Source organism: Gopherus evgoodei, chromosome 9 (genome assembly GCF_007399415.2).
Source record: "Gopherus evgoodei ecotype Sinaloan lineage chromosome 9, rGopEvg1_v1.p, whole genome shotgun sequence".
NCBI classification, from domain to species: Eukaryota; Metazoa; Chordata; order Testudines; family Testudinidae; genus Gopherus; species Gopherus evgoodei.
Window position 1 is genome coordinate 84895800 of NC_044330.1, and position 27852 is coordinate 84923651.

Genomic DNA, 27852 nt, shown 5'->3' on the forward strand with positions numbered 1-27852 from the left:
GCTTCTTACACTTCCAGCCCCACCACCCACAAGGAGGGTGAAGCTGAAAGAGAGCTGCACCTTCACATTTAGTCTAGCGACAGCTACAGCCTAGAAAGTTATCCAGATGCCATGGTGATGGAGGCACTGTGTAAGAACAAGGATGGAGGTCTATTATACATAGAAAGCATTCAAGCCATTAATCCATACATGGCAAACAGTGTTACTGAGACAAGGACAAGGTTGCTTGACCTCAAGAGCGATCGGTCCCATCTGCATGGTGTTACTTTCAGATATACTTATTTTGGAAGGATTGGAGAGAGAAGAATATGACTGCATGTGTGTGTTGAGGAAAGAGTGGGTGGAGGGGCGTGTATTGATCCAAACAACTATGCAAGTAAAAAAAACCCATAACCCACAATATGACTGACAGCAAATAAATCACTGCACGATGCGACATGGAAGCACAGAAGCCCATCACTCTGTGGCACAACATAGCACAATCTCTACATCATAGTTATCCTGCTTGAAATGTATATTACATCCATCACTGTGGTATCCAGGCACTATTGCCATGCAAATTATTGTGACATCACAAATCCAATACTGTAATTTTATTACAGGATTAAGTAGAAGGAGAAAATAAGCCATGAACAGCCGGCTGAACCTAAGCCAAACACTGTAGGACTCAAGCATTCCTACTTGATACTCACTCTACAAATGGATCAAGGAAATCAGAAGACTAGATGGCACCAGAGCTGCTTCACCACAACCATCTCAGTCACTTCCTTCAAAACAGGCAACTCTCAAGACAAGATGGCAATTAGCCAGGATCAGGTGGAGCTGCAGCCTTGTGGATGTGTGATGTCAGCATACAGATGACAAATTGCGGTGCACAGGATGCCACAATGAGGATATCCTAGAAGCCAACACCTACACTCTACAGTGATGGACCTCATAGATTAGACAGACAGATACATTAGATCAGTGGCTCTCAACCCTTCCAGACTACTGTACCCCTTTCAGGAGTCTGATTTGTCTTACATACCCCCACATTACACCTCATTTTAAAACGAATTGCTTACAAAATCAGACATAAAATACAAGTCTCACTGCACACTAGTACTGAAAAATTGCTCATTTTCTCCCTTTTGCCAAATAATTATACAATTAATCAACTGGAATATAAATATTGTACTTAAATTTCAGTGTACAGTATATGTATGAAATTTTAGTTTGTGCTGACTATGATAGTGCTTTTTATGTACCCTGTTGTAAAACGAGGCAAATATCTACATGGTTTGATGTACCACCTGGAAGACCTCTGCATACGCCCAGGGGTACACATATCTCTGGTTAAGAACCACTGCATTAGATAGATGGACCGATGGTTAGATTGCACATACAAATTATACAGTCCATGAACAAAATACCAGGAACTTCATGTGTACAATTTAGAAATGCTTTGAGATTGGGTATTTAGTGTTCAGTTTAATTTATAATGGCTGACTGGTTCACATGTATGAAATTTACGGAGCTGAGCAAGTTACTCTAGATGGCAAACCTTTTATCCCCAAGAGCCCCAATGAAAATTAATCAATCACGATAAAAAGCTGATTGCTTAGTTCAAGCACAGAAAATAACACAAAAACTGTTGTCCTTGGGGTTCTGGCTCCTACGTTATATGATACTCATCTGAAACTTCCTTTCGGCTGTAAAAAAGAAAAGCAAGCCTCGAAACGTAAAAATGTCAAGTCAAAGTGCAGCTTTGTAAATCAATGCAAAGGCTGATCTTTAAATAATATGCTTTGGATGATCTACAGTAATAGCAATTAAGGGAGGCTGCTCTGAGAAAACTAGAACATGGCCATAAAAATCAGAGAGTAGCATGGAAAACAAGACCAAAGTGCAGCATGACATAGTCTTGCAATTATTTGTGTGGGTCACAAGCAAAACAAAAAACAAAATCACTCCTCTCAAACTCCTCCAAATCTCTGATGGCAGACATATCATCAGGACTCAGAGTGATGTAGCTGCCCCCCGTTAGTAACCTTGAGATATCTTCCCTAAAAAATCTATCATCAGGACAGAACAGGAGAACTGTGCACTTTAAGTCAATAGGTGATCTGGGTTTGGACAAACAAGGAGAGACATGAGTACAAAGTGCCAATTCCCGGTTATTAGAAATCCCACCATAATCCATAAAAAATCTGGAAAGGCTGGAGGCATGAATGAGCGAGTCAATGTCATGGTGACATGCTGATGTCCTTCAGTTCAACCCTGTGCTGTACTTTTAAAAGTCTATGTGCTTATAGGGAACAAGGTCATTCCACTTCAATGAAGGAGAGAAATTTCAGACCAGTACTTTCAGTGCTGAATAATCAAGACAAATAAACCAAGAAAAGTGCCAGCCATTAGAGGTCCTGCATCTACAAAGAGGTAGATGTTATTGTATGCTATAACATACATGTGCATGGATCTGTTTATATCTGAGACCTACAGTAAGTGTTGTATTCATTTTTTAAAAAATGAATTAATAGTGGTAAAAAGGATCATTGTGAAGAAAGAAACAGTCAGTTGAAATATCAGAGGGGTAGCCGTGTTAGTCTGGATCTGTAAAAGCAGCAAAGAGTCCTGTGGCACCTCATAGACTAACAGACATTTTGGAGCATTAGCTTTCGTGGGTGAATACCCACTTCATATGCATCCGATGAAGTGGGTATTCACCCACGAAAGCTTATGCTCCAAAATGTCTGTTAGTCTACAAGGTGCCACAGGACTCAGTTGAATAATCACCCCAATTCTAATGAGAATATATATGTTATATATATTATTGTTCACAAGGAGTGTCAGTGATATGAATAATTCCCATTTCAGAGAGAAGGAAGATATAAGCATTTGTGTTTATTTTTAAAGCCAGGGATGGAGAAGTTTGATTCTTCCCATCACCAATGAAAATCTGATTTACTAGATCCAGAGGAATTTCAGATCTTTTTCAGTGGAGGAATTATATTGTATTCAGCCTGAAAAATGAGCAGCTTTCTCTAACGTATTGTTATTTCCATGGCACTGGTGTGTACTTCTCTAGGACTGTATATGCCCCATCCCATACCATGTTACCTATCTGGTCTTTTTCAATGTTTTACTTTTTTTATTTTTTTTTTTAATCTAAAAACATGAGAGGTTGTTTCAGTGAAAGCATGGGTGAAGCATTCAGACATCTGGACAAACATAGCATCCAGGGAAACACCTCGCCCTCCTCCCCACCACCTTTCAAATTAGCACAGCTCCTCTTGACTGGTATTTTGCTTTGCTTATGTGCACAAAATTCCCACTGATGGCAACTGTCACTCTGCACATGCTTAAGAGCAAAAATAATTAGAGTCAAGATCTACTGTGAAGATATGAGAGGAGGTTTTTGGCTCCCCATCCTCAATCTGTAAATAATGTGCTGCCATCATTACAAATACCTTGCAAAATAAGTAGATGAATAATGATAGTGAAAAATATATTAACTGCTTTTGCTGTTACTAGAAATATGAAAAATCTGGGAGCCTCACAATATACTGGGTTAAATGCATTGGTCTTCCACCTACTTACCACAAATTACAAGTGAGATGAGTTTGATATTCTCACTTTACTCTTTATTCAATAAATATTTCTGTTGTGTTTGGGGAAAAGCCAGATAATGTATTCACATTATATGATGATGATAATGATGAAATATTTTGCATTCCAACAGTAACTAAGGAGGATGTTAAACAGCAGCTACTAAGGTGAGGCATCTTTAAATGAGCAGGTCTGGATAACATGCTTCCAAGAGTTTTAGAAGAGTTTGCCTAAGAACTCTGTGGACCACTAATGTTGATTTTTATTAAGTCTTGGAACACAGGGGGAAGTTCTAGAGCTCCAGAAGAAAGCTAATGTGCCAATACTTAAAAAGGATCAGTGGGATCACTAAAGTAATTACAGGACTGTCTGCCTGATTTCAATGGAATGACTGCAAAAAGAAGGTAATACAAGTAATGCAATTTAACATGGAAAATACATCTTGTCAAACTACCTTAATATCATTTTTGATAACAAATGTGGTTGGTAAAGGTAACAGTGTTGATGTAACACACTTCTGTAAGTCATTTGACTCAGTACCACAACACATTTTGATTAATAAACTATGATGAAAAATCTACACAGCACATAGTAAATGGGTTAAAAACTAGTTAACTGATATGTTTCAAAATGTAATTGTAAACAGGGAATCATCACTGAGTGGGTGTGAGACTAGTGGGATCCTGCAGGGATTGGTTCTTGGCCCTACACTATTAAAAAAATGTATGAATGACCTGGAAGAAAACAAACTCATCATTGATAAAGTTTGCAGTTGACAAAGAGATTGGGAAAGTGGTAAACAATGAAGAGGACAAGTCACTGACACAGAACGATCTGAATCCCTTGTTAAACCTGCTGCAGTAAAACAATATGTTTCAATACGGCCAAATGTAAGGGTCATACATCTAGGAATAAAGAATGTAGGCCATGCTGACAGAATGGGGGACTCTAACTTCGGAAGCTGTGACTGAAAAAGCCTCAGGGTCAGGGTGGATAATCAGCTGACTGTGACCTCCCAGGGCCATGCTGTGGCCAAAAGGGATAACGTGATCCTTGTATGTATAAATGGGAACATCAAATAGGAATAGGGAGGTTATATTAGCTCTGTATTTGGCACTGGGACAAATGCTATTGGAATACTATGTCCAGCTCTAGTGTCAGGAATGATTAAAGTACTTGAAAACATGCCTTATAATGAGAAAAGCAAGGATTTCAATCTAATTATCTTATCAAAGAGAAAGTTTAGGGGTGATTGGATCACAGTCTATAAAAACCTACAAGGGGAACAGAAATTTGATATGAGAGGGCTCTTCAATATAGCAGACAAAGATATAAAAATATCCAATGGCTGGAAGTTGAAACTAGACAAATTCAGATAAGAAAAAAGATGCAAATTTTAAACATTGAGGGTAACTGACTATTGAAACAGCTTACCCAGTGTTGTGATGGATTCTCCATGACTGGACATTTTAAAACCAAGACTGGATATTTTTCTAAAAGATATGCTCTAGTTCCACCACACCTATTGGACTTGCAGCAGGAATTAATTCAGGGAAGTCCTGTGGCCTCTGTTATACAGGAGGTCAGATTAGATGATCACAATGGGTCCTTCTGGCTTTAATATGTAAAACTCAAGCATGTCTGCCACATTTCAGTCTCTGGTAAGGAGAAAATCCAGACTGGAACAACAGGGGGTGCTACAAGTCAGGAATGAGGTGCATGGGCAGAACTGTGGCCTGGGAAGCCAAGACCAGAATAGCAGTGGGTTCTACAGGCTGCGATTACAGTCCACTATCAGTGTGTGTGTAGTCTATACATATAGAACAACGTGTGTGCGCTTTAGGTCAGGACTATAGTGTACTGGAAGCCCCTATTTAGGCAATGCCCTTGACTAGAGTGTCAGAAAGTTTTGCAAGTCAGGACTAAAATGGACTGACAAAATTATAAGGACCTAAGAAAATAAGAACAATCAGACCAATGGTCCATCCAGCCCAGTATCCTGTCTTCTGACAGTGGCTGGGTGCTTCAGAGGGAATGAACAGAACATGCAATCATCATGTGATCCATCCCGTCATCCACTCCTAGCTTCTGGCAGTCAGAGACCAGGGACATTCAGAACATATGGGGTTGCATCCCTGACCATCTTGACTAATAGCCATTGATGGACCTATCCTCCATGAACTTATCTAGTTCTTTTTTGAACCCTGTTATACTTTTGGTTTTCACAACATCCCCTGGCAATGAGTTCCTTAGGTTGACTGTGCATTATGTGAAGAAATATATCCTTTTGTTTGTTTTAAATCTGCTGCCTATTAATTTCACTGGGTGACCCCTGGTTCTTGTGTTATGTGAAGGGGTAAATAACACCTCCTTATTCACTTTCTCCATACCATTCCCAATTGTATAGATCTCTATCATATCCTCCCCTTGGTCGTTTCTTTTCCAAGCTGATAAATCCCCATCTTTTAAATCTTTCCTTATATGGAAACTGTTCCATACCCTTACTCATTTTTGTTGCCCTTCGCTGTACCTTTTCCAATTCTAATACATCTTTTTTGAGATGGGGCAATCAGAACTGCATGCAGTATTCTAGGTGTAGGCATTCCATGGATATATATAGTGGCATTATGACATTTTCTGTCTTATTATCTATCACTTTCCTAATGGTTCCAAACATTTTGTTTGCTTTTTTGATTGCTACTGCGCATTGAGTGGATGTTTTCAGAGAACTATCCACAGTGACTCCAAGATCTCTTTCTTGAGTGGTAACAGCTAATTTAGACCCCATCATTTTTTATTCATAGTTTGGATTATGTTTTCCAATATGCATTACTTTGCATTTATAAACACTGAATTTCATCTGCTATTTTGTTGCCAAGCCACCCAGTTTTGTGAAATCCCTTTGGAACTCTTTGCAGTCAGCTTTGGACTTAACTATCTTGAGTAATTTTGTATTGTCTGCAAATGTTGCCACCTCACTGTTTATCCTTTTTTCTGGATCATTTATGAATATGTTGAATAGTACTGGTCCCAGTACAGACCCCTGGGGAACACCACTATTTACCTCTCTCCATTCTGAAAACTCAGCATTTATTCTTACCCGTTGTTTCCTGTTACTGATCCATGAGAGGACCTTCCCTCTTATCCTATGACTGCCTACTTTGCTTAAAAGCCTTTGATGAGGGACTTCGTCCAAGGCTTTCTGAAAGTCCAAGTACACTAAATCTACTGAATATCCCTTGTCCACATGTTTGTTGACACCATCAAAGAATTTGAATAGATTGGTGCATGACCAAAATGGGAAGAGGGTTGTGTAAGGTTCATTAGCAGAGACGTTTGGTTGCTTACAAGTGGAACAGAAGGGTTACTGCAGGTCAGGATTGAGATGCATCAGCACAGCTGCATAGGTGTTCAGGTCTGCAATAACAAGGGAGACTCTAGGGCAGGAGTGATGTGCATTGGGGACTCTTGCTGAAAAGTTAGAAGCATCACCAAGTGCTATAACTATTTCACTTCTTCCATTGTCCCCCTTTTTTTGGTTTGATGGTATGGGTCATGAGAAGATCCTTTTTAATGGATTTCAGCTCTCATGTCAGAGTGAACTAAATCAATAATGAAGGCTTCAGAACTGCAATTCTGTGCCAAAGCAGAGAAAGTTTTAAATAAGACATTTGCTTGGTCTCCTCCTTATAGCACTATAAATACTCAAAGCTGCAGGTTCACTGGTCACACATAGCTCTCTACCCAGAAGTGACTGGTGATTAATAAACAGTTAATACGAACTGTTTGACCCTGGAAGCATTCTTGAATGCTTTGTCTTTCTACTGGGGGGAAAAATTGCAGTGCGTGAATTCACAGCATACATGGCTTTAGAATTACTTTTAAACCAGCATTAAAAACAAATGTAAAACAGACGAGGCAGAACAGGTCAGGGTGACCTGGAGAGTGAAAACTACGCCCCATCGTTAGCAGCATTAATTGTCAGTCTGTCCTATGTGAGAACGTAGCAATGATGTATGGCTGCTTTTATTCAAGGAAACTTCACTATGAATCTTTAAGTAAAAAGAAAAAGAGCTTAAAAATAAATAAAAGCATGTTAGCTTTTGCAAACATAGCAAACGGCTGCTCTGTTGGTCAAGGGCTTAGCGCTCTGCACTGTAGTGCTGGAGATCCTGGTTTGATTCCTTGTCTTTGTCCTTCCCAAGCTGGCAAGGGCCAGAAGTAATACCTACAGTGCACTGTTGAACAGCGACCCCTCTGGCCAATTAAGGAAGTGCAGATCAGTTCCCAAAGGAGTCCCACTCTAGCATTTCTCATTCCAAAGATGGCTATGATGAGCCTCCAAGGGATATATGTATTGATCCTGAACTATTATAATCAATGGGAGTTTTGCCATGAACTTCAGTGACAGTCAGGGCTATAAGGCAGGAAGCAATGCGAGCCTTCAGAATGTAATGGAGTCCCTCCCAAGCACATCCTTTACACCTCCTGGTAGGAGATGTCAAAATACCAGGGAGGGAGAGGAATTATTTAAGCTCAGCACCAACAAGGACAGAACAACAAATGGCTATAAACTGGCCATCAGGAAGTTCTGGTTGGCCATGTCCAGCAGGTTAGCCATGTTCAGCAGTAAAAAAATTATTGTTCAAACATCACGACCCATCAGGGGTGTGTAGGGTTTTCTTTCTGCTTTGAAATGTGCTCCAAATGGTGTCTTCTTAACTTTGCTGATCTGCTCCCCATATGAATTCAGTCACATTTGCTCACTTTGCTGGCTAAATCTTTCTCTGGTGGGTCTTACTTCTGTTAGCCCTTCATATTCAACTAAACTCTGGAGGAACAAGCAGCATTCCATTCTGAACTGTATGCTATCAACTGAAATTGATAGTGAAGTTCTGACTACGAAATGTTCCTTGTTGCCAAAGAGCGAGCAGGAAAAAACCTCAGCTTGACTCACAGGCACCAAAGTGAGTTTCCAGAGTTGGAAGACACTAAAAACAACTCCCTCGTCTTCTACTTGTAAAAGAGCAAATCTGATCTGGACTCACAGAGACAAAAAAGAGAGCCCCACTATTCCATTTTTACAATCACATTTTAGGAGCAGATCTGAGCTTTGAATGACAAATTCAAAACAACTAAATGTTCCGAACAGCTCACTGAGGTATGTTTTCACCTTACAAGGATTGTTGGTTTTTCTTATATCAGGTGAGGCAGAACCCATCCATTTTTACTTCTTGCACTTTGGGTCTCTCCCCCATCTTGCTCATACAGTGATGCTTGATTGTGAAAGAGAGTCAGGGTCTATTGGACATATTAATCTATGAAAGAGGCAGCTCTCAGGTTATGTGGCCTGCCTCTCCCCGAGCTGGCACATGTGATTGAACAGCTAGCCAGACCTTGTGCGCTAATCCAGCAGTGAGTGAGCATGAGAGTGAGAGAGCGTGTTTACATTTGGCAATTTATTTCCCCTACTTCTTGTCTGGAAGGAATGGATGGTGGGGGTTGGGCTGATTGCTTGCCTCTGACCTTCCCCTCATTGTGTTATTACCATTTTTTCAAATGCACTATTTGCTGGTGTAAACGCGGAAGGGTCAGGCAGGGCACCTGCTGCTCTACTGAGTGTGTGTGCATGATGGGGAGAGGGGAGTGGTTAGAATAATCTTGGAGATAGGGAAAAAAACTAATCTAAATCATTGCTCCCCAGAGACCAACAAAACTGAGCCTTTTCACTGACAATTTCCTTGACTATTTCACAGCAGCCTAACAATCCCCATCATATATTATCCAGCTCAGCAATGGAAAACATTGTGAAATTAACGTGTTTATGTAGCTAACACTCATTAATGAAGGCTCCCACACCTCATTTTGTGCTGTGTTTAATGCTGCCAGTCTCTTTCATTTTCATTATATTATACCATAGGTAGCCTAACTGACAACTCCCTTGCTCTGGCTGTTAGATGTTCCGTCAGCCCAGTTTTCAGGGTATTTTCTGCCCCCTGCTCACATCAAATATACATCAAACCTCAGACTTTGAAAGTTTGGGTTCGAGTTGGTTTTGACAAAGCTGCATCGTATGTTTTTCATCTTTTATTCTTCTACGGTAGTTAGTCTGGAGACCTGGCAAAAATGACTTTCAAAGATGGACTTTACACTGCACAGACTTCCAGTTAGTCAAAAAGACAGAACCAGATATTCATTTACACTAGGCCTTTTACATCACTCGGGCAGTGTAAAGTCACCCGAAAGTGGGAGTGAGTGGTGTAAAGGTGCTTTGCTGTAACTGAAAATCTGCCCCCACAGTTTTTATTAAATTTCCCTGGATTAACAAGAGTTTAAATTAAGGGAAGAAATGTTTCTTGAAACGCAAACAAAAGGTTCAGTAAATCTCAGAACTCAAAATAAAACATTCCAGATGTTTCATGAAACTAAATATCACCTGGGTTCCCACCAGGCCCATTTACTCATTTATTGGTTACTAACCAGTACACTGACTCTGTTAACTGGCTACATGATCAACATGAGCTACTCCAAATACCGATGTAGCCTCCCCATATGGTGCCTGCAGGTAGAACCAAAAAATTAAGTGATTAGTGTAACAACACAGCCTTGAAGAGATATATTAACTACCAACTCAGCAATCAGAGCAGACAGGGCCAAACGGTGTTTAACGTTGTGTCAGCTGGTAGTGGGCAACCTTTACTGGAACCAGAAGGATAATCACGACCAGCTAACTGGACGTTAAACACAATGGCCCTTGCCTACTGACTGCTGAACTGTGTTAACATCAATCTAATTTTCTAGTGATGACAAGCCCTAAGGCTATTCTCATAACTAGAGCATAAAATAGAAAAGCCCATCCTGCAGGTCACAGTGGAAGATAAGGCATGTTTTGTCTCCAAAAATCTGTTGTCACATGCTCCAGAACTTTCATACGACAGAAAAGGCAGAGGAAACAGGACTTCTCTCTCTCTTCCTGGTATTTACTGAGCACCAATAATATCTAGTTGCTGAGGCTCTCTCTTCCTCTATGTTCACAGAGATATGTTTATCTCAAGTCGCATGTGTTTCAGAGCTTTCAGATACTTTTATCTGGTGCATCTTTTCCTGGCATTCCCAACTGCTCTCAGGGAATATTTGGGCAAAAACCTGAGGTTCAAGGTTCTTGGAATTGCCCAAGCAGTTAATGAAAGCACCTTAAAATCCCAGGAAGACAATGCCAGATAGGCCTTTATTAATATAGACAGTAAAATGGCATTAGGACTCAAATACAATGGGGAGCACAGAGCTGCCAACCAATCAGAAAGCTTCAGCAGCTGATCCAGTGAATGGGCAAGCCTGACTTACCCTCCCCCCACAACTTATAAACCCATTTGTAAAATACTTCTCAAATGGTCAAAATGGCAGATTTGTTGGCCTCATGCCCTAAACCACCACCCAGCGGGGTTTAAATTGACCCAGAAATGGCTTGTCTATTGGGATTCGTTCCTTCATTAAACGATAGCTGCTTGCACACTACAAGAGGAGCATGGTGACCTGGAAACAAGCCAACTGCAGCAAAAGAAGCCTTCATATTTCCTGTGATGCCCCCAGTTAGTTACGGAGCCTCAGCTTGAGTTTTAAAAACATCTGCCTAATACAGTGTCTCCTCTGTGATATTCTAAGGACATTTTTGTTGGCCTCGCTGAGCTGCACATTTCAGTGCACTTAGAAGTTTTTGCGGGGATTTGTAGTACTTGCTGTGCTGCTAACTCACATAGCTGGTATGGCAGGTGACACTTGGATCCAGCATGGCCCCCTCTGAAGTGCTAACAACCCAATGGAACATCAGGAATGCCAGGGTGACACATTGGAGCTGGTGCTCACCTGGGAGAGTGGACTGTAGCCACTCTGACCCCCTTTTCTTCTGATCTAATGTTTCCACCAGCCCACACAGGGAAAATAAGAAGGTGTTCTGTTCTAGGAAAGAGGTGTGTGCTCAGCTCGAGGTAACTAACATGGAGTAAATTCCTAGTAAAGACAAGGCAGTCTGTAGCTTTCAGGAGGGTGAGCCAATCAAGTTAGGATACATTTACACGGAAAAAAAAGAAAGAAAGAAAAAAAAAAGGCCAGTGGTAGCAAGTCTCAGAGCTTGCGTCAACAGACTCAGGTTCATACTATGGACTAAAAATAGCAACAGAGATGTTCCTGCTCAGACTGCATCTCAGAGCCCTGGCTCCAGCCCAAGCGAGAATGTCTACACTGCTATTTTTAGCCCCATAGAGTGAGACCAGTGTGCCTGAGTCAGTTGACCTGGGCTCTGAGACACACAGCCCTGTAGACATACCCTTAGAGACCATAGGTGAGTCTAGGGCTTACCTTGACCTGCTAACTCTGCTGAAAGCTACAAACTGCCTTGTTTTCACTAGAATTTTACCTTGTGTTAGCTAACTTGAAATAAGACCACACCCTTTTTTCCCCTAGTGAACATAAAAGCTTAAAGGCCCGCAAAGAAAGCCGCTCATGTGGACAGAGAGCTCTACAACTCTGTGACTTTTAATTAACTTCAGGCCTTTCCACAAATGTTCAAGTGAAATGTGATGATGCAGCCACAGGGGAAGCCAGGGTTCAAGCTGTTTATTGAAAAACAAACCTTCGCTCTCCCCTTATTGACCAAGTGATGATGTCAAGCACAGATGAGAGAACCAGTAACATGGGAGTTCTCAACTAGCTCTGACTCTGCCTTATTGTGAGACCCTTCATTTCTCTATGCCTGTTTTCCTACCTGTAAAATCAGAATGCTACTACCTCCATGGCCAGGGCACAGGACGTACAGTGTAACAGCAGTGCTGGTATAGCTGTGCCCTTGTAATGCGTTAGTGAAGACGCTCCTATGCTGATGGAAAAGCTTCTCTAATCGGCATAGCTAATCCACTTCCCTGAGAGGTAGTAGCTGTGTTGACAGGAGAAACTCTACCACCAGCATAGTGCTGTCTACACATGATGGGGGGTATGGCTAAGTCTGTACAACTATGTCGCTCAGGGGTGTAGATTTTTCACACCCCTAAGGACTGTAGTTATTCCAATATAGGCCTGTAGTGTAGATCTGTTGAACGTGTTTATAAAGCACTCTGAAGATGAAAAGGACTAAGCTTTATTACTCTCTATATGGGATTAATCCATATCCATCATATTGCTGAAAATAAACACAATCGACAAGCAATGCATTTGACACCTCAAATGAAAGCATTAATGACACAATTCCGCAACAGTTGGATTCAGCAACACCAATGTGACTCAGCTCCAGTGGGATTAAGGAAAAGCCAATATTTTAGTGACTCATTCTTTTATTTTCCAGACAAATACATAACTAATAACAAGGTGCAAGCACCACAATTACGGCTCACACATAACTATCATCTCACCCGGATGGTTATTTTAAAGAAGGAGGAAAGGTCACTAATTAGCTAGAGCTTCTCAGGATTCAAAGGGATTTTAGGAAGGCACATTAGGGAGTCAGCAAAGTAGCTGGAGAATTATACAACTGCAAAGGGGAGAGCTGTGAAATGAGAAAGAATTAAATTGGAGCCTAGAGTCCTTCCATATTTACTGCACCTTTTAAAGGATCAGTCCACTTAAAAGACCAGAGCTATTAAATTATCACAACCCATGCATGTCAAACCACTTCACACCCAGACAAACAATAAAATGCCCATAATATGAATAGCTTTTAAAAGACCAGGAGATAAAAAATGTTTTGGCATAGAAAGGTTAAACGGCAGGAGTGGAAAAGTCCCTCCAAGAGAAGTCTGTGAAAATATTTCCTGTTATTCAAAGGCAACCACAGTACAACTTCAGCACAGTGCACTAGGGATGGGGAAGGCCCTTTTGGGGAGGACTGAACTTGGTCAATTAGTGAGAACAAATGCAATAGAAAAACAAGAGCGAGGGGTCTGCAATTACAAGCTGCAATAACAATAATTGACTTTGACAATATGTAAGTGTTATGATAACTTCTATAATCCACAAGCATGGGCTGCAGAAATTTTGGGGAAAACAATGAAAGCTCAGTAATACAAGATATGGCACTCTTCTGTTAAATCTTTGTCAGAGGTGGGGAGAGAGAGAACCTTTACTGGTGTGGGTTACAGAGTGTGGGGATTGGCAAAGCACAGATTAAAGAGGCCCTACTGCCCTGCTTTATAAAACAAGTGAGTCCTCTTAACCTGTTGCCTGCCATGACATGGGACTACTTGTTATCTTAGGGCTGCATGCTACTCCCAATGGGCCAGATGGGCCTAGGTGATGTCAATGGCATGTATCCCACACATCAGAGATCCTGCAGGGGTAACTGGAAGAAGAGATCTGTAAGAAGAGTGCATTGTGTCCATAATACGCTTATCAGTTAATTGCAAGAATTTAATACAGGGCAATGTACAGTCTCTATGGTCAGAGGTGCCAATAGCTTAATCTAGGGAGAGATCTAAAAAAGCGCCACAGGTGTGCGTTCCATATATAAATTATACAGGTGCATATGAAAGCATCAAAGGGTTCTACCAAGCTCACACTACCTCCCAGGGTCATCCCTGCTTCGTAGCACTTTCGCAGGCGACAGGAAGGGCAGTTTTTTCTCCTGAATTTATCAATGGTGCAGTCATTCCGGCTGGCACACAGGTATTTCTGTTTACCTAGAGACATTAAAGAAAAAGCAGATGGACAATGGATCCTGCATTTCCACAGATCAGTCAGAAGGTACTGTACAATCAGGACAAGCTCTCATGTTTTTCCATAGCATCGCTGTATGGACCTGACGCTGTTCCCACTGAACTCAATAAGAGTTTTGGAAAATTCACATTCCTAGTTTCGTTTTGTGTGGGTCTTCTAAAAATAATCTAGTTTTCAGAGCACTGCAGCTCATTTTGGAGGCTGAAAGCCACTGCATAAGAAGGATGCATATTAAAAGAAAGGATACCATTTTGAGCAAGAAAGGGCTCCTAGCACTGACAGTTTCTGCAGGACATTCCTGATTTGAAATGGTCTTTCCTGCATCTGGCAAGCAGATTGCTGGGATGTTGTGGCAGCAGCAATACAGTCTGGGGGCCAGCACGATGTAACGTTACGAGATCCAAATGCCATATTGTCTTGATGAAACATCTCTGATCTGGAGAATGAAATCTGAAAATGGAAACCCAAGAGGGCAGTGCAAATACCTCCCATTAGCCATCCCACTAGGGCCTTGGGAACTGTGATCATTCCTCCACATAAAGGAGAGCTGCTGGAAAGGCAAACACCATCTGTATCTCCATCAGGACAGTGGACAGATGGAGCAGCTTTCTGATAAAATCTAAATCAGATTGGCGTGGACCCCATCTCCTCCCAGTGGAGCAGTGATGCTTTCTGTTAACTTGCTATTGAGAATTCTAAACATGATTCTTCACTTACTATGTTAGCAATCTTTGTTGCTAGATATGGGAATTTTTTACGGGAATTGGCCAGCAGCAAAATATATATGTAAACTGATTTTGCTGTACTAAAAAGGCCCCTTTCTTTGGGTGTCCCGCCTGAAGATACATGACATCAGGTATTTGTCTAAAGGCCCACTTTCAATGCTATCTTTTAGACTGTAAGCTCTTTGGATGACAGAGAGTCTGTATTTTGTCTTGTGCAGAATGTCATTAGCAATCAGCAAATTTTTAAGAATAAAAAAGAAAGTAACCAAAAGATAACCAAAGAACTGGGACAGAATGAGGCAACAGCCGTGCATCTCCTGTGTTATTTCCTCAGCCTCTGTGAAATATTGTGGTCACAGGAAGGGGAAATGATCTGGCTAGGTCTCCTCCCTGCAGCCTTAGGTTGAGTTAACAGTTATACCACATTCCTGTGGATCCTCAGCACCATCAACACACCAAACATTTGCCACTTCCATTTTTTCCATTAATTCTTTATTGCTATGGGGTTCGGTGCCTATGAAGACATGTAGCTGACTCAGCCTAGATGTGTTGTGGGCCTGCTGATTTTCAGTGACAGAATTATCAGCATCGCCCACATGGTAGACTTTGCATTTAAACAGCACATTTAAAACTAGACTGAACATAACACTAGGAAACAGACTGTGCAGAACAAACCTGTGCTAACTGGGGATGACCTGTATGAGATCTAATAGGTCTTTCCATCTCTAATCACTGTGTGCCAAATGCTGCTTGAGAGAGGGCTGCAGAATTTGTCTCTCAAGTCTATTCTTGACTCTTAGTAAAATGGCCTGTCTATAAAAGTATGTGAAACAGGTGATAGGAAACACACTGTAGGACTACAAAGATACTTCTTAGAGACAGGGCCGCCCAGAGGATTCAGGGGGCCTGGGACAAAGCAATTTCGGGAGACGTTTCCATAAAAAAAAGTTGCAATACTATAGAAGACTATATTCTTGTGTGGGCCCCTGTGGGGCCCGGGGCAAATTGCCCCACTTGTCATCCCCTCCCCCAGGCAGCCCTGCTTGGAGATAGCAATGAACTATCAACAAGCAAGAGAGACTCAGTACAAGCAAACTGCCCCACGCTCAAAACAGCTTGCTCTCACTCCTCTGGTACTTTGTGGTATCTATACTATATAGTGTCATGTACCTTTTCATTCCCACAGCTCCAACATTCTGCATTCTCATTGGAGCATTAGGATATCCAAATTATATCCCTTAAAGCCAATAAAATTCCTTTGATATAAATGCACGTCTCTATTCTATGGATTGTGGAATACGTCCCCAGGCACTGCCTGTCCCTACATATTTATCCTTCTGCTTACAGTGCATTTTATATCAGAAATGATTTATTCTACTCACTTACTTTAACCTGCCCTTCAGACTATGAGCTATAGCTACTAATCTTGAGACTGAGGGCTGGATTCTGTGGGCAACATGTCAGGAAAGTAACTGCTCAGTGATGCAAAGTTCTCCCACATCCCTATGGGCTGAATATGTTGTTTATGCAGCATAATGCAGTATTTTTAACTGAACCCATCTTCTAACTGGCCTTGCTTAATGTGGGATTTCCTGTGAAGCAGTGAGTTTATGAACACCTGCAGAGAGCTGAGAGGCCACTATTTATTGTCATTTATAGCTAGCATCTTAAAAGCACTATTCTTCGAATTCAGAGGGAAGGAAAGGAGTTGTAAATCGTAATATTTAACCTGCTTCTACCTTATCAGCCTTGATGTCTCAATCTCAAGACACACCAAGAATTAACTTTCCCTCAGTTGCAACATATTATCTATTGCTTCACATTTTGCTTTCTTGTCAAGTCTGGATACATTTAGTAGATCAAGATTTACCCAATGCACTTCAGACTCTGAGCACCCAAACCCGGATTAGCCTCAACAAAGGAAGAAGCCATACACCCAATGTAATCTGATGTTGTGGAGTCATGGAAAATTGTACCTGTCCAAATTCTGCCTATACTGGTTTTCCCTGAAATCCCACAAACTTTGGCTTTCAGTACTGCTCAAGGAGCCAACCTTTTGATCCATCTAAATAAGTCTAACCTAACAGCTTTATCAAAGGATTCACTTTTGTTCAGGGCCATCCCTAGCTATTTTGGTGCCCTATGCAGCCCCCCTCCCCCATAGGGGGGCTGTACGGGGGAGAGTGGGGGCGGGAGGCCTGGTCCCAGGTCTCCGTGGGGGATTGGAGGGTGGGGGCTGGCCACTTCCTGAAGGAAGTGGAGTGACCCAGCCCCAGCCTGCTCTGCTCCCCTGGCTCCCAGGCTTTAGGGGGGGAGGAGGGAGACCGCCCCACAGCACTCACTGGCGACGCAGCTGGGAGTCAGGGAAGCAGAGCAGGCTGGGGCCAGGTAGCTCTACGTACCGGTGAGGGCAGGCCCGACCGCTTCTGGAGTCCTCAGTGGAGTGGGGGCGGGGCTGGGGTGGGAAGAGGTGGGTCGGGGTGGAGCAGGGGCAGGGGCCCTGGAGAAGAGCAGGGGCTAGAGCAGCACACAGCTGCACAGGGCACAGGAAATTTGGCGTACTTTGCATATAGGTAAGGACGGCCCTGCTTTTATTGCACTGAATGAAAAAAAACAACAACAAAACTTCAGTATATTGGTATTTCTTCACAAGAAAAGCCCCAAAATGGCTAGGTTAGTTTGTTAGTGCATGAGTGTGGGGGTGTCACACAACAGGTTCCGACACCTCTGGTTTCATCAGCAACCTTCAAATTCCAAGAGCACCTTGCAGTCAATTACTTGCCTGCTGTGTCCTAGGTGACTGCTGAGCTCACACTAAGGCCTGGTCTACACTACGCGTTTAAACCGAATTTAGCATCGTTAAACCGATTTAAGCCTGCACCCGTCCACACAACGAGGCCCTTTATATCGATATAAAGGGTTCTTTAAATCAATTTCTGTACTCCTCCTCGATGAGAGGAGTAGCGCTGAAATCAGTATTGCCATGTCGGATTAGGGTTAGTGTGGTCGCAAATCGACGGTATTGGCCTCCGGGCAGTATCCCACAATGCACCACTGTGACCGCTCTGGAAAGCAATCTGAACTCAGATGCACTGCCCAGGTAGACAGGAAAATCCCCGCGAACTTTTGAATTGCATATCCTGTTTGCCCAGCGTGGAGCTCTGATCAGCATGAGTGGCTGTGCAGTCCCAAATCCAAAAAGAGCTCCAGCATGGACCGTACGGGAGATACTGGATCTGATCACTGTATGGGGAGACAAATCTGTTCTATCAGAGCTCTGTTACAGAAGACGAAATGACAAAGCATTTGAAAAAATCTCCAGGCTATGATAGACAGAGGCCACAGCAGGGACTCAGCACAGTGCTGCGTGACAAGTGTAACGGAAAGCCAAAGAATCAAATGGACCCTTGGGGAGGGAGGGAGGGAGGGAGAACTGAGGACTCCAGCTATCCCACAGTCCCTGCAGTCTCCAAAAAGCATTTGCATTCTTGGCTGAGCTCCCAATGCCTGTAGGGTCAAAAACATTGTCCGGGGTGGTTCAGTGTATATCTCGTCAATTTACCCCCCCATGCCCCCCATGAAAGAAAAGGGAAAAAAATCATTTCTTGCCATTTTTCAATGTCACCCTATGTCTACTGGATGCTGCTGGTAGATGCAGTGCTGCGGCGCTGAACAGCAGCATCCCCTCCCCTTCCTTTCCTGATGACAGATGGCGCAAAATGGTGGAAAACCATCATCATCCCGTGAGTGCTCCTGGCTGGCCTCAGTGAGGTCAGCCGGGGGCGCCTGGGTAAAAATGGGAATGACTCTGTCATTCCTGGCAGACGGTACAAAATGCTTGGTAATCGTCCTCATCATAGCAGCTGGAGCCTGAGCTCCATCAGCCCTCCCCTCCTTTCGTGTCTAAAGAAAAGATTCTGTACTCCCTGGACTATCATAGCAGTGGGAGGCAGCCTCCCTCTCATTTTATCTTGCTAAAAAGTCAGTGTTTCTTATTCCTGCATTCTTTATTACTTCATCACACAAATCGGGGAACATTGCAACAGTAGGCCAGGAGGGTTGGGAGAGGAGGGAAGCAACAGGTGGGGTTGTTGCAGAGGCACCTTCTAGAATGGCATGCAGCTCATCATTTCTATGGGATCTCTGGGGCTCTGACATGGAGCAGCTGTGCTGTCTGGCTCTCTTGTAGACTTGCTCCATATTCTAGGCAGGACTGAATCTATTTTTAGATAAAACATAAAGAAGGGAATGACCTGGGGAGTCACTCTCATTTTTGCCCATGCGCCCCCGGTTGACCTCAGCGAGGCCAGCCAGGAGCACCCATGACAGCAGCAGAAGGTACAAAATGATTGATAACCATCATCACCAATTTCCAATTGCAAACAGTACAAAATGATTGATAACCGTCATCTCATTGCCAATTTACAATGGCAGACGGTGCAGTAGGGATGGTAACCATCTCTGCTACCTTGCAAAGGCAAATGAATGCTGCTGTGTAGCGCTGCAGTACTGCCTCTGTCAGCAGCATCCAGTACACATACGGTGACAGTGACAAAAGGCAAAACGGGCTCCATGGCTGCCATGCTATGGCATCTGGTGGATTCTCTGCAGCTTGAGGTCTTCAAACCACAATTTGAAGACTTCAATAACTCGGACATAGGTTAGGGGTTTGTTACAGAAGTGGATGGGTAGGGTTCTGTGGCCTGCTTTGTGCAGGGGGTCGGACTAGATGATCACATTGGTCCCTTCTGACCCTGGAGTCTATGAGTCTATAATCCAGGGGAAAAAGGGCGTGAAATGATTGTCTGCCGTTGCTTTCACAGAGGAAGGATTGAGTGACGACATTTACCCAGAATCACCCACGACACTGTTTTTGCACCATCATGCACTGGGATCTCAACCCAGAATTCCAACGGGTGGGGGCGACTGCGGGAACTATGGGATAGCTACGGGATAGCTATCCACAGTGCAATGCTCCAGAAATCGACGCTAGCCTCGGTACATGGACACGAACCATCGAATTAATGTGCTTAGTGTGGCCGCGTGTACTCGACTTTATACAAACCGGTTTATGTAAAATTGGAATAATCCCGTAGTGGAGACGTACCCTAAGAATTCTCAGTCTTCTTCCCACCTCCTGAGCCTCCTCCTAACATTATACAACTGTACTCTTTGTCTGACATTGTTGACCTCCATCAGCAAAATCACACCAACAACCTGTAATCAAGGCATCACGTAAGAGTCATGATGAGGCTTTCTGTTATAATAATAATCATCTCTCTCATGATGCCTGGCATGAGGCTATAGCACAGGGCTGAAAACTACCATACAGTTAAGCTCCTTGTAGCTGCCTTTATTAGCACCTGGTTATAACATCCCATGTGCTTGGGTGCCAAGAATGGAAACATAATGAGTCTGGAGTGCATTACTACAGCATGTGAGATATCACTCAATCCTTTTAACACCACAAACTTTCATCAGCTCCCCCTCTCATTCCCCCACTTCTCTCTCTCTTGCCCATCAATCAGCTTTAAGGACATGTTAAAAAAAAACCCACAGAAGCAGAGACCACGCAAAACCCCAAAGAACTCCAATACTAACCTCTTTCTAGCAATTAACTGAGAAGGCTGGATAACATACAGCCTCAGTAGAAAATGGGTTAGTTAGCATTATATGTGTGTGAGAGAGATAAGGGCACCAGGCGCTGAGTCCATGCTCTCTTTGCTGGACCTGCTTGTTAGTGTGAATCCAACAAGAATGGAAGCTTCGCTTCCCAAGGCATTGAAGTGGGGAGTAACAGAACAGCCCCTGTGGACATCTTACTCTCTTCCCTGCGACATTCATTTTCAACTGTACAATTCCTTTCCCATGGTGAAGCGGGGCACACAGGACTCCCCTGGAACTCACCAATATTACCATAGGCAGAAAGAAAGGTGGAACTGAGAGCGGCAGGAACCACATGACAGATATTCATGGCCAACTCAGAACTTCCTACCTGCGTTTGCAAAGGTGGCTCACAAACTGGGACGTCCCTTGGAGGAGTTGCCTGAGGGCAGCTGGGCAGCTCCATCTAAAGCACTATCTGGCTCCACCTCTTCACAGCTTGGCTCCTGCTCCTTCCCTATCTCATTTCCCTAGTCTCAACTACAGTGTCTTTGCTAAAATAACAGCTCAAAACCTTAGAAAAGCCAAGTGCCGCTCCCAAGAGGGACATTAGCAAAGAAATGCAACAAGATAACTGCTCAAGACATACAAGGACATTCCAGGGTCAAATATATCACTATCAGAACTTTCTGAGGCTAACCAGACACCACTACAGCACTAACCCCTTTCTTTAATCCAAACACATGAATAGCATCCAAGGCAGTTTTTTCTATTACAAGTGCTCTTGCTTTCCTCACATAGCATCGGTGGGACTCTGCGTGTATGTGTGAGGTAATACCACTGGGGGTGGTAGGAGGGCTCAGGGGACTGGAAGCGGAATACAGAGCTTTCTACCCCCAGGCCACCTGCAGTCTGTTGATGTTTCAGTGGTCTACTTGAAATGAATCAGTGGTATCAACCCAGTCCCTTAGGGGAATAGGTTCACTTCAAAATATATTAACATCACCAGCTGTCACTAATGTTCACTCTTTGTTGGCGCATGCCGTAGAAAGGCCAAAACATGAAAGGGTCTTGAAGACTGAACAATCTACTCCACCTAGAAGTGGGAGCTCTCTGTCTCTCATCTAACTATATAATTATATACAACTGTGCATGTTTTAAAATGCAACTCTGCTACAGTATGTCTTCCTGCCACTGGGTTTAAGTGGACCTATGGCCTCTGAATCTCAAGTCAGTTGTCAGGAGCTAGTGCTTTCACTGTGACAGCTGGGTTCAGTTCAGGGAAGGCTCTCCCTTTTTTCCTTGCATTGTAAAACTCTCTGTGGCTGTCTTTTTGTTATATGTGTGTCATAACGGAGGTATGGTTTCTTTACCACTAAACAAATAATAGGGATAATTGTTCACACACCTGTCTTTTACTTTTTCACTGGGAGAATAAGCTGCCTGTGACACTTTGGCCTTCTGACCTTTTTTTTAATTTACTGGGGCAGCCTAGACTTCTCACACCTCGGAGTGCCAGGAGCTAAGATTATTGCTTATACTGTGAGCTCAGACAGTGGGAGAGAGACCACGTTTCATGTCATCATCTCAGCCTAGTTAAAAGCAAACCTGGCTGAACTGACTACTGTCCAGTCCTCCTTGGCTGGATGGAGGATGGCCATAACTGAGATATTATGTATTTACTTGTGGATCTTATAGATATGGATGCCAACCTGGGGAATCTCCTGTGTGTGTACAACTAATATTCTAACAGAACTTGTGATTTCCCACCCCTACAAGTAGTGATGAAACAGAAGTACAATAATTGATGACAGACATGAATCTCTGGATATTCTAACAAATTTATTTGGGCATAAGCTTTCATGGGCTACAGCCCACTTCATCGGACGCATCCGATGAAGTGGGCCGTAGCCCACGAAAGCTTATGCTCAAATAAATTTGTTAGTCTCTAAAGTGCCACAAATACTCCTGTTCTTTTTGCGGATACAGACTAACACGGTTGCTACTCTGAAATCTGGATATTCTGATTATAGATCTTATATGTGGGGATGGTACTATAGCCTTGAATGAAAAAGCACAGGAAATAATGAAGAGTGGTTTTAATACAAAAAGGATCTCACAGATTTATGTGCCTTTTTCTGCATTATTGCTAACTCTTTTCAGGGTGATTCATTCCCTTCCCTGTTTCAGAAAAACTGACAAATTTGCAGACAACTAAAAATAACAAAACAAAAAAAACTAAATAGCTTAGTTTTTACTTTTCTTTTTTCCTATTTTCCATTGTTTATAAAACTTCTTAAGAACTTGAAGGTAGGGTTTCATTCTGGAATGGCTTTGTCTTTTTTCCATTTAGCAAATGACAATTTATCTCCTGTTTCTAAATCATGGAGTTTATGGAACTAATTGTTTACCTTCTTAGTGGTGCAATGGCTTCACCAAGGGTGTTACTAAAGACCTAGCAACAACGTTTTTCATTTAATAGCTATGTCTCCAGAGGGAGCACCCATCATTTTTTGTTATTCCCACAGTAACAGCCATTTAACATGTTACACGCTCGCACAGGTCCTAGAATAAGGGATTCTAAAAGAAATTTGATATTAAACAGGAAGACACTGCACCAGACAGCATGTATGCTAACATTAAGGCATATGGTGCCCATGTGAGGTATCAACAGAGTATACACACACCATCTATAGTCTATACTTTAACCTTTTCCTGAGGTTGGATTATATAGGTAACATAAGTAATAAGACCACAATATTAACTTCCAATTTCTGTCAATAATCCCGTATATGGTCTTGGGCAAGTCGCTCCTTCTCTCTGTGTCTCAGTCTCTCCCTCTGTAAAACGTAGACAATGATTTTTCCCAATTTAGGGGAGTTACTGACATTAAATGAGTGTTTGTAAAGTGTTCTGAGATCTTTGGCTTGAAAGCATTAGAGGACGTCAAAGAGTGGTTGCTATTATACATGTGATAAGTTGCTGTTAACTACTGTTTATTGTTTGTATTAAAGTAATGCCTTGAGGTTCCAACCCAGATCAGATCCCATAGTGCTAAGTGGTGTCTGTGCACATAGTAAGAGACAGTCCCTTCCCTGAAGAACTCTAAATAACCAAAAGAGACAAAACGGGGGGAGGAGGGGAGAGTCAGAAGAAGTATTATCATCACAGTTTTACAGTAGAGAACTGAGGTACAGAGAGATTAAATGACTTGCCCAAGGTTACCCAGAAAGTCTAGGATTTTAACCCAGGTCTTCTGAGTCACAGCTCAGTGACTTCACAAGACCACCTTTCCTCTCTGTCAGAGATTTGAGGGTTTCCGTATCCTCTGCTAAATGCTATTTCATAATTTATTAGAGTAACACTCCTCTGTGGTACCACATATCCCTGCACTTCCAATGCAGTAATGCACTGGAAAGACTATTTTTCCATTTAGCCCCCTGACATAAAAGCCTGCACTGTCCTGTGATTTCAGTCCCTTCTGCAATGATACAATGCCAACAGATAGTGCTCTTAAATGTAGACCTTGGAAAAGAAACTGATCCACACAGTTTGGTATTAGGTATAGATAAGAAATGATCAGAAGAGGAGGATTCTTATAAGGCACTTACGACTGTTCAGGTAAATTGTGCAATTAGGATGCTAGAAGATTCCAACCCCTCTTTTCCTAACAGACATCCTCTTGTGCAATGCAGAATCTCCCTATGGCCCTCTCTGCTGTCAGCAAGGGGGATGACAACTCAGGGCCTCCCCCCAGGTGATAGTGAGACATCATCTCTTTCTAGTGGGTTTCCTCCATATCTCTTTAGCATGGCACAGAGAGAATGATAATATAATTGTCACTATCACTGGATTCCTCTTGGCTCATTAGCTGAGATTACAAAGTGAAGGGCAAAGAGGGAGAACAATTCTCTAGTCTAATCTGAGAACAAAACAAGCAGCAGAAATTATTCAACTAAAAGCCTGTCAATTACCATTTTTTGCTGTGCCTGATGCAGCAGTTTCCTCCAGAAGCAGAGCAATCTGTAAGTACATCTGGAATAGTGTTTATGACAGTAAAATGCTATAAAACATTAAAATCAATTTTGGAAGGAATATAAATCCTCATCCTTCAGGGCATAAACCAATCTCTAATTACTAGGAGGAAACTTTCCCCGGGAATCAGTTATTATATAACTGACTGCCACTGGGTTTCTCACACTTTCCTCTGAAAGATCCAGAATTGACTATTGTTAGAGACAAGATATTGCATTAGATGAGACAACTGGTCTGATCCAGTTTGGCAATCCCTGGGCTTCTGTGTTCCTAACCTATTACTCCCATTGGAAAGTCATCAGCAAGACACAATAAATTAGCTTTCAGGATCCAGTAATCTGTCACTGGTTGTTGATTATTCTTGCAGAGTGATTTTGGTAACTGCCATGTGTGCATGAGGCACAATTTTAATGCAACTGATGGAAATGAAGGAACATCTTTCAATCAACACTGTCCTCAGCATGGGGGCACACAACACCCGAGTTAGCCCTGGCCACTATGGTTCTGCTTGGTTGAGACAAATATTGCAACAGCCTGCTAGAGCTAGGAGAGCTTAGCTCAGTGTGAGAGCTTGGAGTTGGGAAAACAAAAGGGGAACTATCAGGGGACCCAAGAATGTTCCACCTCAAATGCAAATGGGTGGTTAAGCACTATAATAAATTGCCTAGGGAGGTTGTGGAATCTCTATCATTGGAGATTTTTAAGAGCAGGTTGACAAACACCTGTCAGGGATGGTCTAGATAATACTTAGTCCTGCCATGAGTGATGACCTCTCGAGGTCCCTTCCAGTCCTATGATTCTATGAAATATTACCCAGTGTCACTGCCTGCCATGCAAATGATAAAGCGGCTCCAGACACTGGAGTTCTAATCGTGCTACGTGCAAGTGAAGAGCACTGTGTGGGAGGACAAAGAATTATTAGCGGGGCAGAGCAAGCCAAGAAAACCTGCATGACAAGCTATAAACACAAATAACTATGGAATTGTTTAAGTTTAATAGGCTGTTTTTTAAGGAAGCTCAAGTCCAGTGAACAGGAACATTTTAATCATTTTACATTTTTATAGTCAAAAAACATATAATGTTTTAATTCGCTAGGTTTCTTCAAATCAAAATGACTGCTTCAAACTTCAGATGATGTAACGTCTGATCCTACCGTATCTACATGGCAGTCAGTGGGTGCCCTGCCTGAGTAAGGACTGCAGCAAAAGGGGCACAGCAATATTGAATAATACAGACTAATGCAGACAAGCCAGTGTGCAAACTTCTCCTATGCAGCTCAACTGACCCCACCTGTAGCAATTGCTATTTCAGTTCCTGAGTTCCCTGTACAGCTCTGCCACGGCACTTCATTCTTGATCACCAACACCCTCAACACATCTTCACCCACAATTAAGTCACCCTGTCATTTAAACCCTGAGTCTGCTAAAAAAGTCCAACTGTGGAAAACTGAACAAGAGAAACCAACTGGTAGAGTGGGCAGATGAATTTGTTTTGATATTCTGTGAAGGGATCTTTTGCAGGTTTCTTCAGTCAACCATCTGATCACCCAACACAAGGGAGTGAAATTTTAAACCACAAGGACAGGTCCTGACATTTTTTAATTTCAAATTATTACCAATTTTGGCAGCAACCAGCAGTCTAGCCCAAATATTTTTTTTTCTGGCAAATGGCAGCTCAGGATGTAGAGCAAAGAAAGAATGTGTTCTCTGATGTACCCCAGGAAAGGGAGGCAGGAAACTTTAATCCCTTTTAATATTCATGGATAGTGGTATGTGAGCTGCACAGTGAGATGGCTGCCTTGATAGGTCCCATCATGACAATGATGTCATGGCTCCCGCTCTAGGATGGGAATGAGGAGCTGTGACGTTCCCATCTGGTGTTATCTGGACCGGTGATCTGCTAGGTCAACCCAATCCTTGACTCTGGGAGCCAGCCTTACCCTGCTCTGCTGTGAGAACCCCCACTCCTGGGCTGTTCACGCACAGCCTCTGGCATATAAGCTGCTCCCAGCTACTTGCATATGAATGACACCAGCCAATATCTCCGGTCCCAGATACAGCTCTAGAAACCTCCACCTTGCAGTGTCTAGTTATGCCGGCTGGACACTGCAAGCTTATATGAGTTAGTCAATTTAACAAAGAAATTGATATGCACCAGGCTTGTTACTCAAAGGGGAGACTCTGACACACTTCAAACCAAACATACCGTTTCAGGTAGAATAAACAAACAGATTTATTAACTATAAACAAAGATTTTAAGTGATTATAAGTAAGTCAGAGTGGTTACCAAAATAAAATAAAAGCAGGCAGTCTAAACTCTCAACCCTATTAGACTGGGCAGCAACTAGATAAAGCAGTTTCTCTCACTCCACTGAATATTGCAGTCCTTAATATACAGGTTTGTTCTTTAAACCTGGCCAATCTCCTGTGTTGGAGTCTCTTCTCAGGGTATGGCTACACTTGAAATTTCAAAGCGCTGCTGCGGCAGCACTGCGGGAGCGCTATCACGGCAGCGCTTTGAAGTGTGAGTGTGGTCGGAGTGCCAGCGCTGGGAGAGAGCTCTCCCAGTGCTGCACGTACTCCACATCCTCTACGGGTGTAGCTTGCAGCGCTGGGAGCCGCGCTCCTAGTGCTGCAGCTTTACAGCGCTGTATCTTGCAGTGCTCATGGGGGTGTTTTTTCACACCCCTGCACACAAAAGTTGCAGCGCTGTAAAGTTCCAGTATAGCCATGGCCTCAGTGTCTTGGTTGCTTGCAGAATAGGTGGGGACAGGAGAAGGGCCCAGTATGTGTCCACTCTGTCTGTTTTATACTCTCATTCTATGTGCTTGGGGAGCACAAGTCCAAGCATGTCTTGAGGGCATTACTGAGTCTCTCTAAGCAAGGTTCATAGAATCATAGAAGATTTGGGTTGGAAAAGACCCTCAGGAGGTCATCTAGTCCAACCCTCTGCTCAAAGCAGGACCAACAACAATTAAATCATCCCAGCCAGGGCTTTATCAAGCTAGGCCTTAAAAACCTCTAAGGATGGAGATTCCACCACCTCCCTAGGTAACCCATTCCAGTGCTTCACCACCCTCCTAGTGAAATAGTTTTTCCTAATATCCAAACTAGACCTCCCCCACTACAACTTGAGACCATTGCTACTTGTTCTGTCATTTGCCACCACTGAGAGCAGCTGAGCTCTATTCTCTTTGGAA

General features: G+C 42.8%; 1 protein-coding gene across 3 annotated transcripts in view; it reads right to left on the reverse strand.

The window, feature by feature from the left end:
• The window catches only part of AR (androgen receptor), a 113109-nt gene that overhangs the window by 22903 nt on the left and 62354 nt on the right, over positions 1-27852 (reverse strand). Inside the window, exon 3 of one of the 3 annotated variants that reach the window (XM_030575672.1) lies at positions 14136-14252. The exons of 1 other annotated variant lie outside the window; for it this stretch is intronic. In XM_030575672.1, the coding sequence (XP_030431532.1) occupies positions 14136-14252 (117 nt within the window). Of the gene's footprint in view, positions 1-14132; positions 14253-27852 lie in introns of all 3 variants that reach the window. One more of the 3 variants, XM_030575671.1, reaches the window with a different exon arrangement.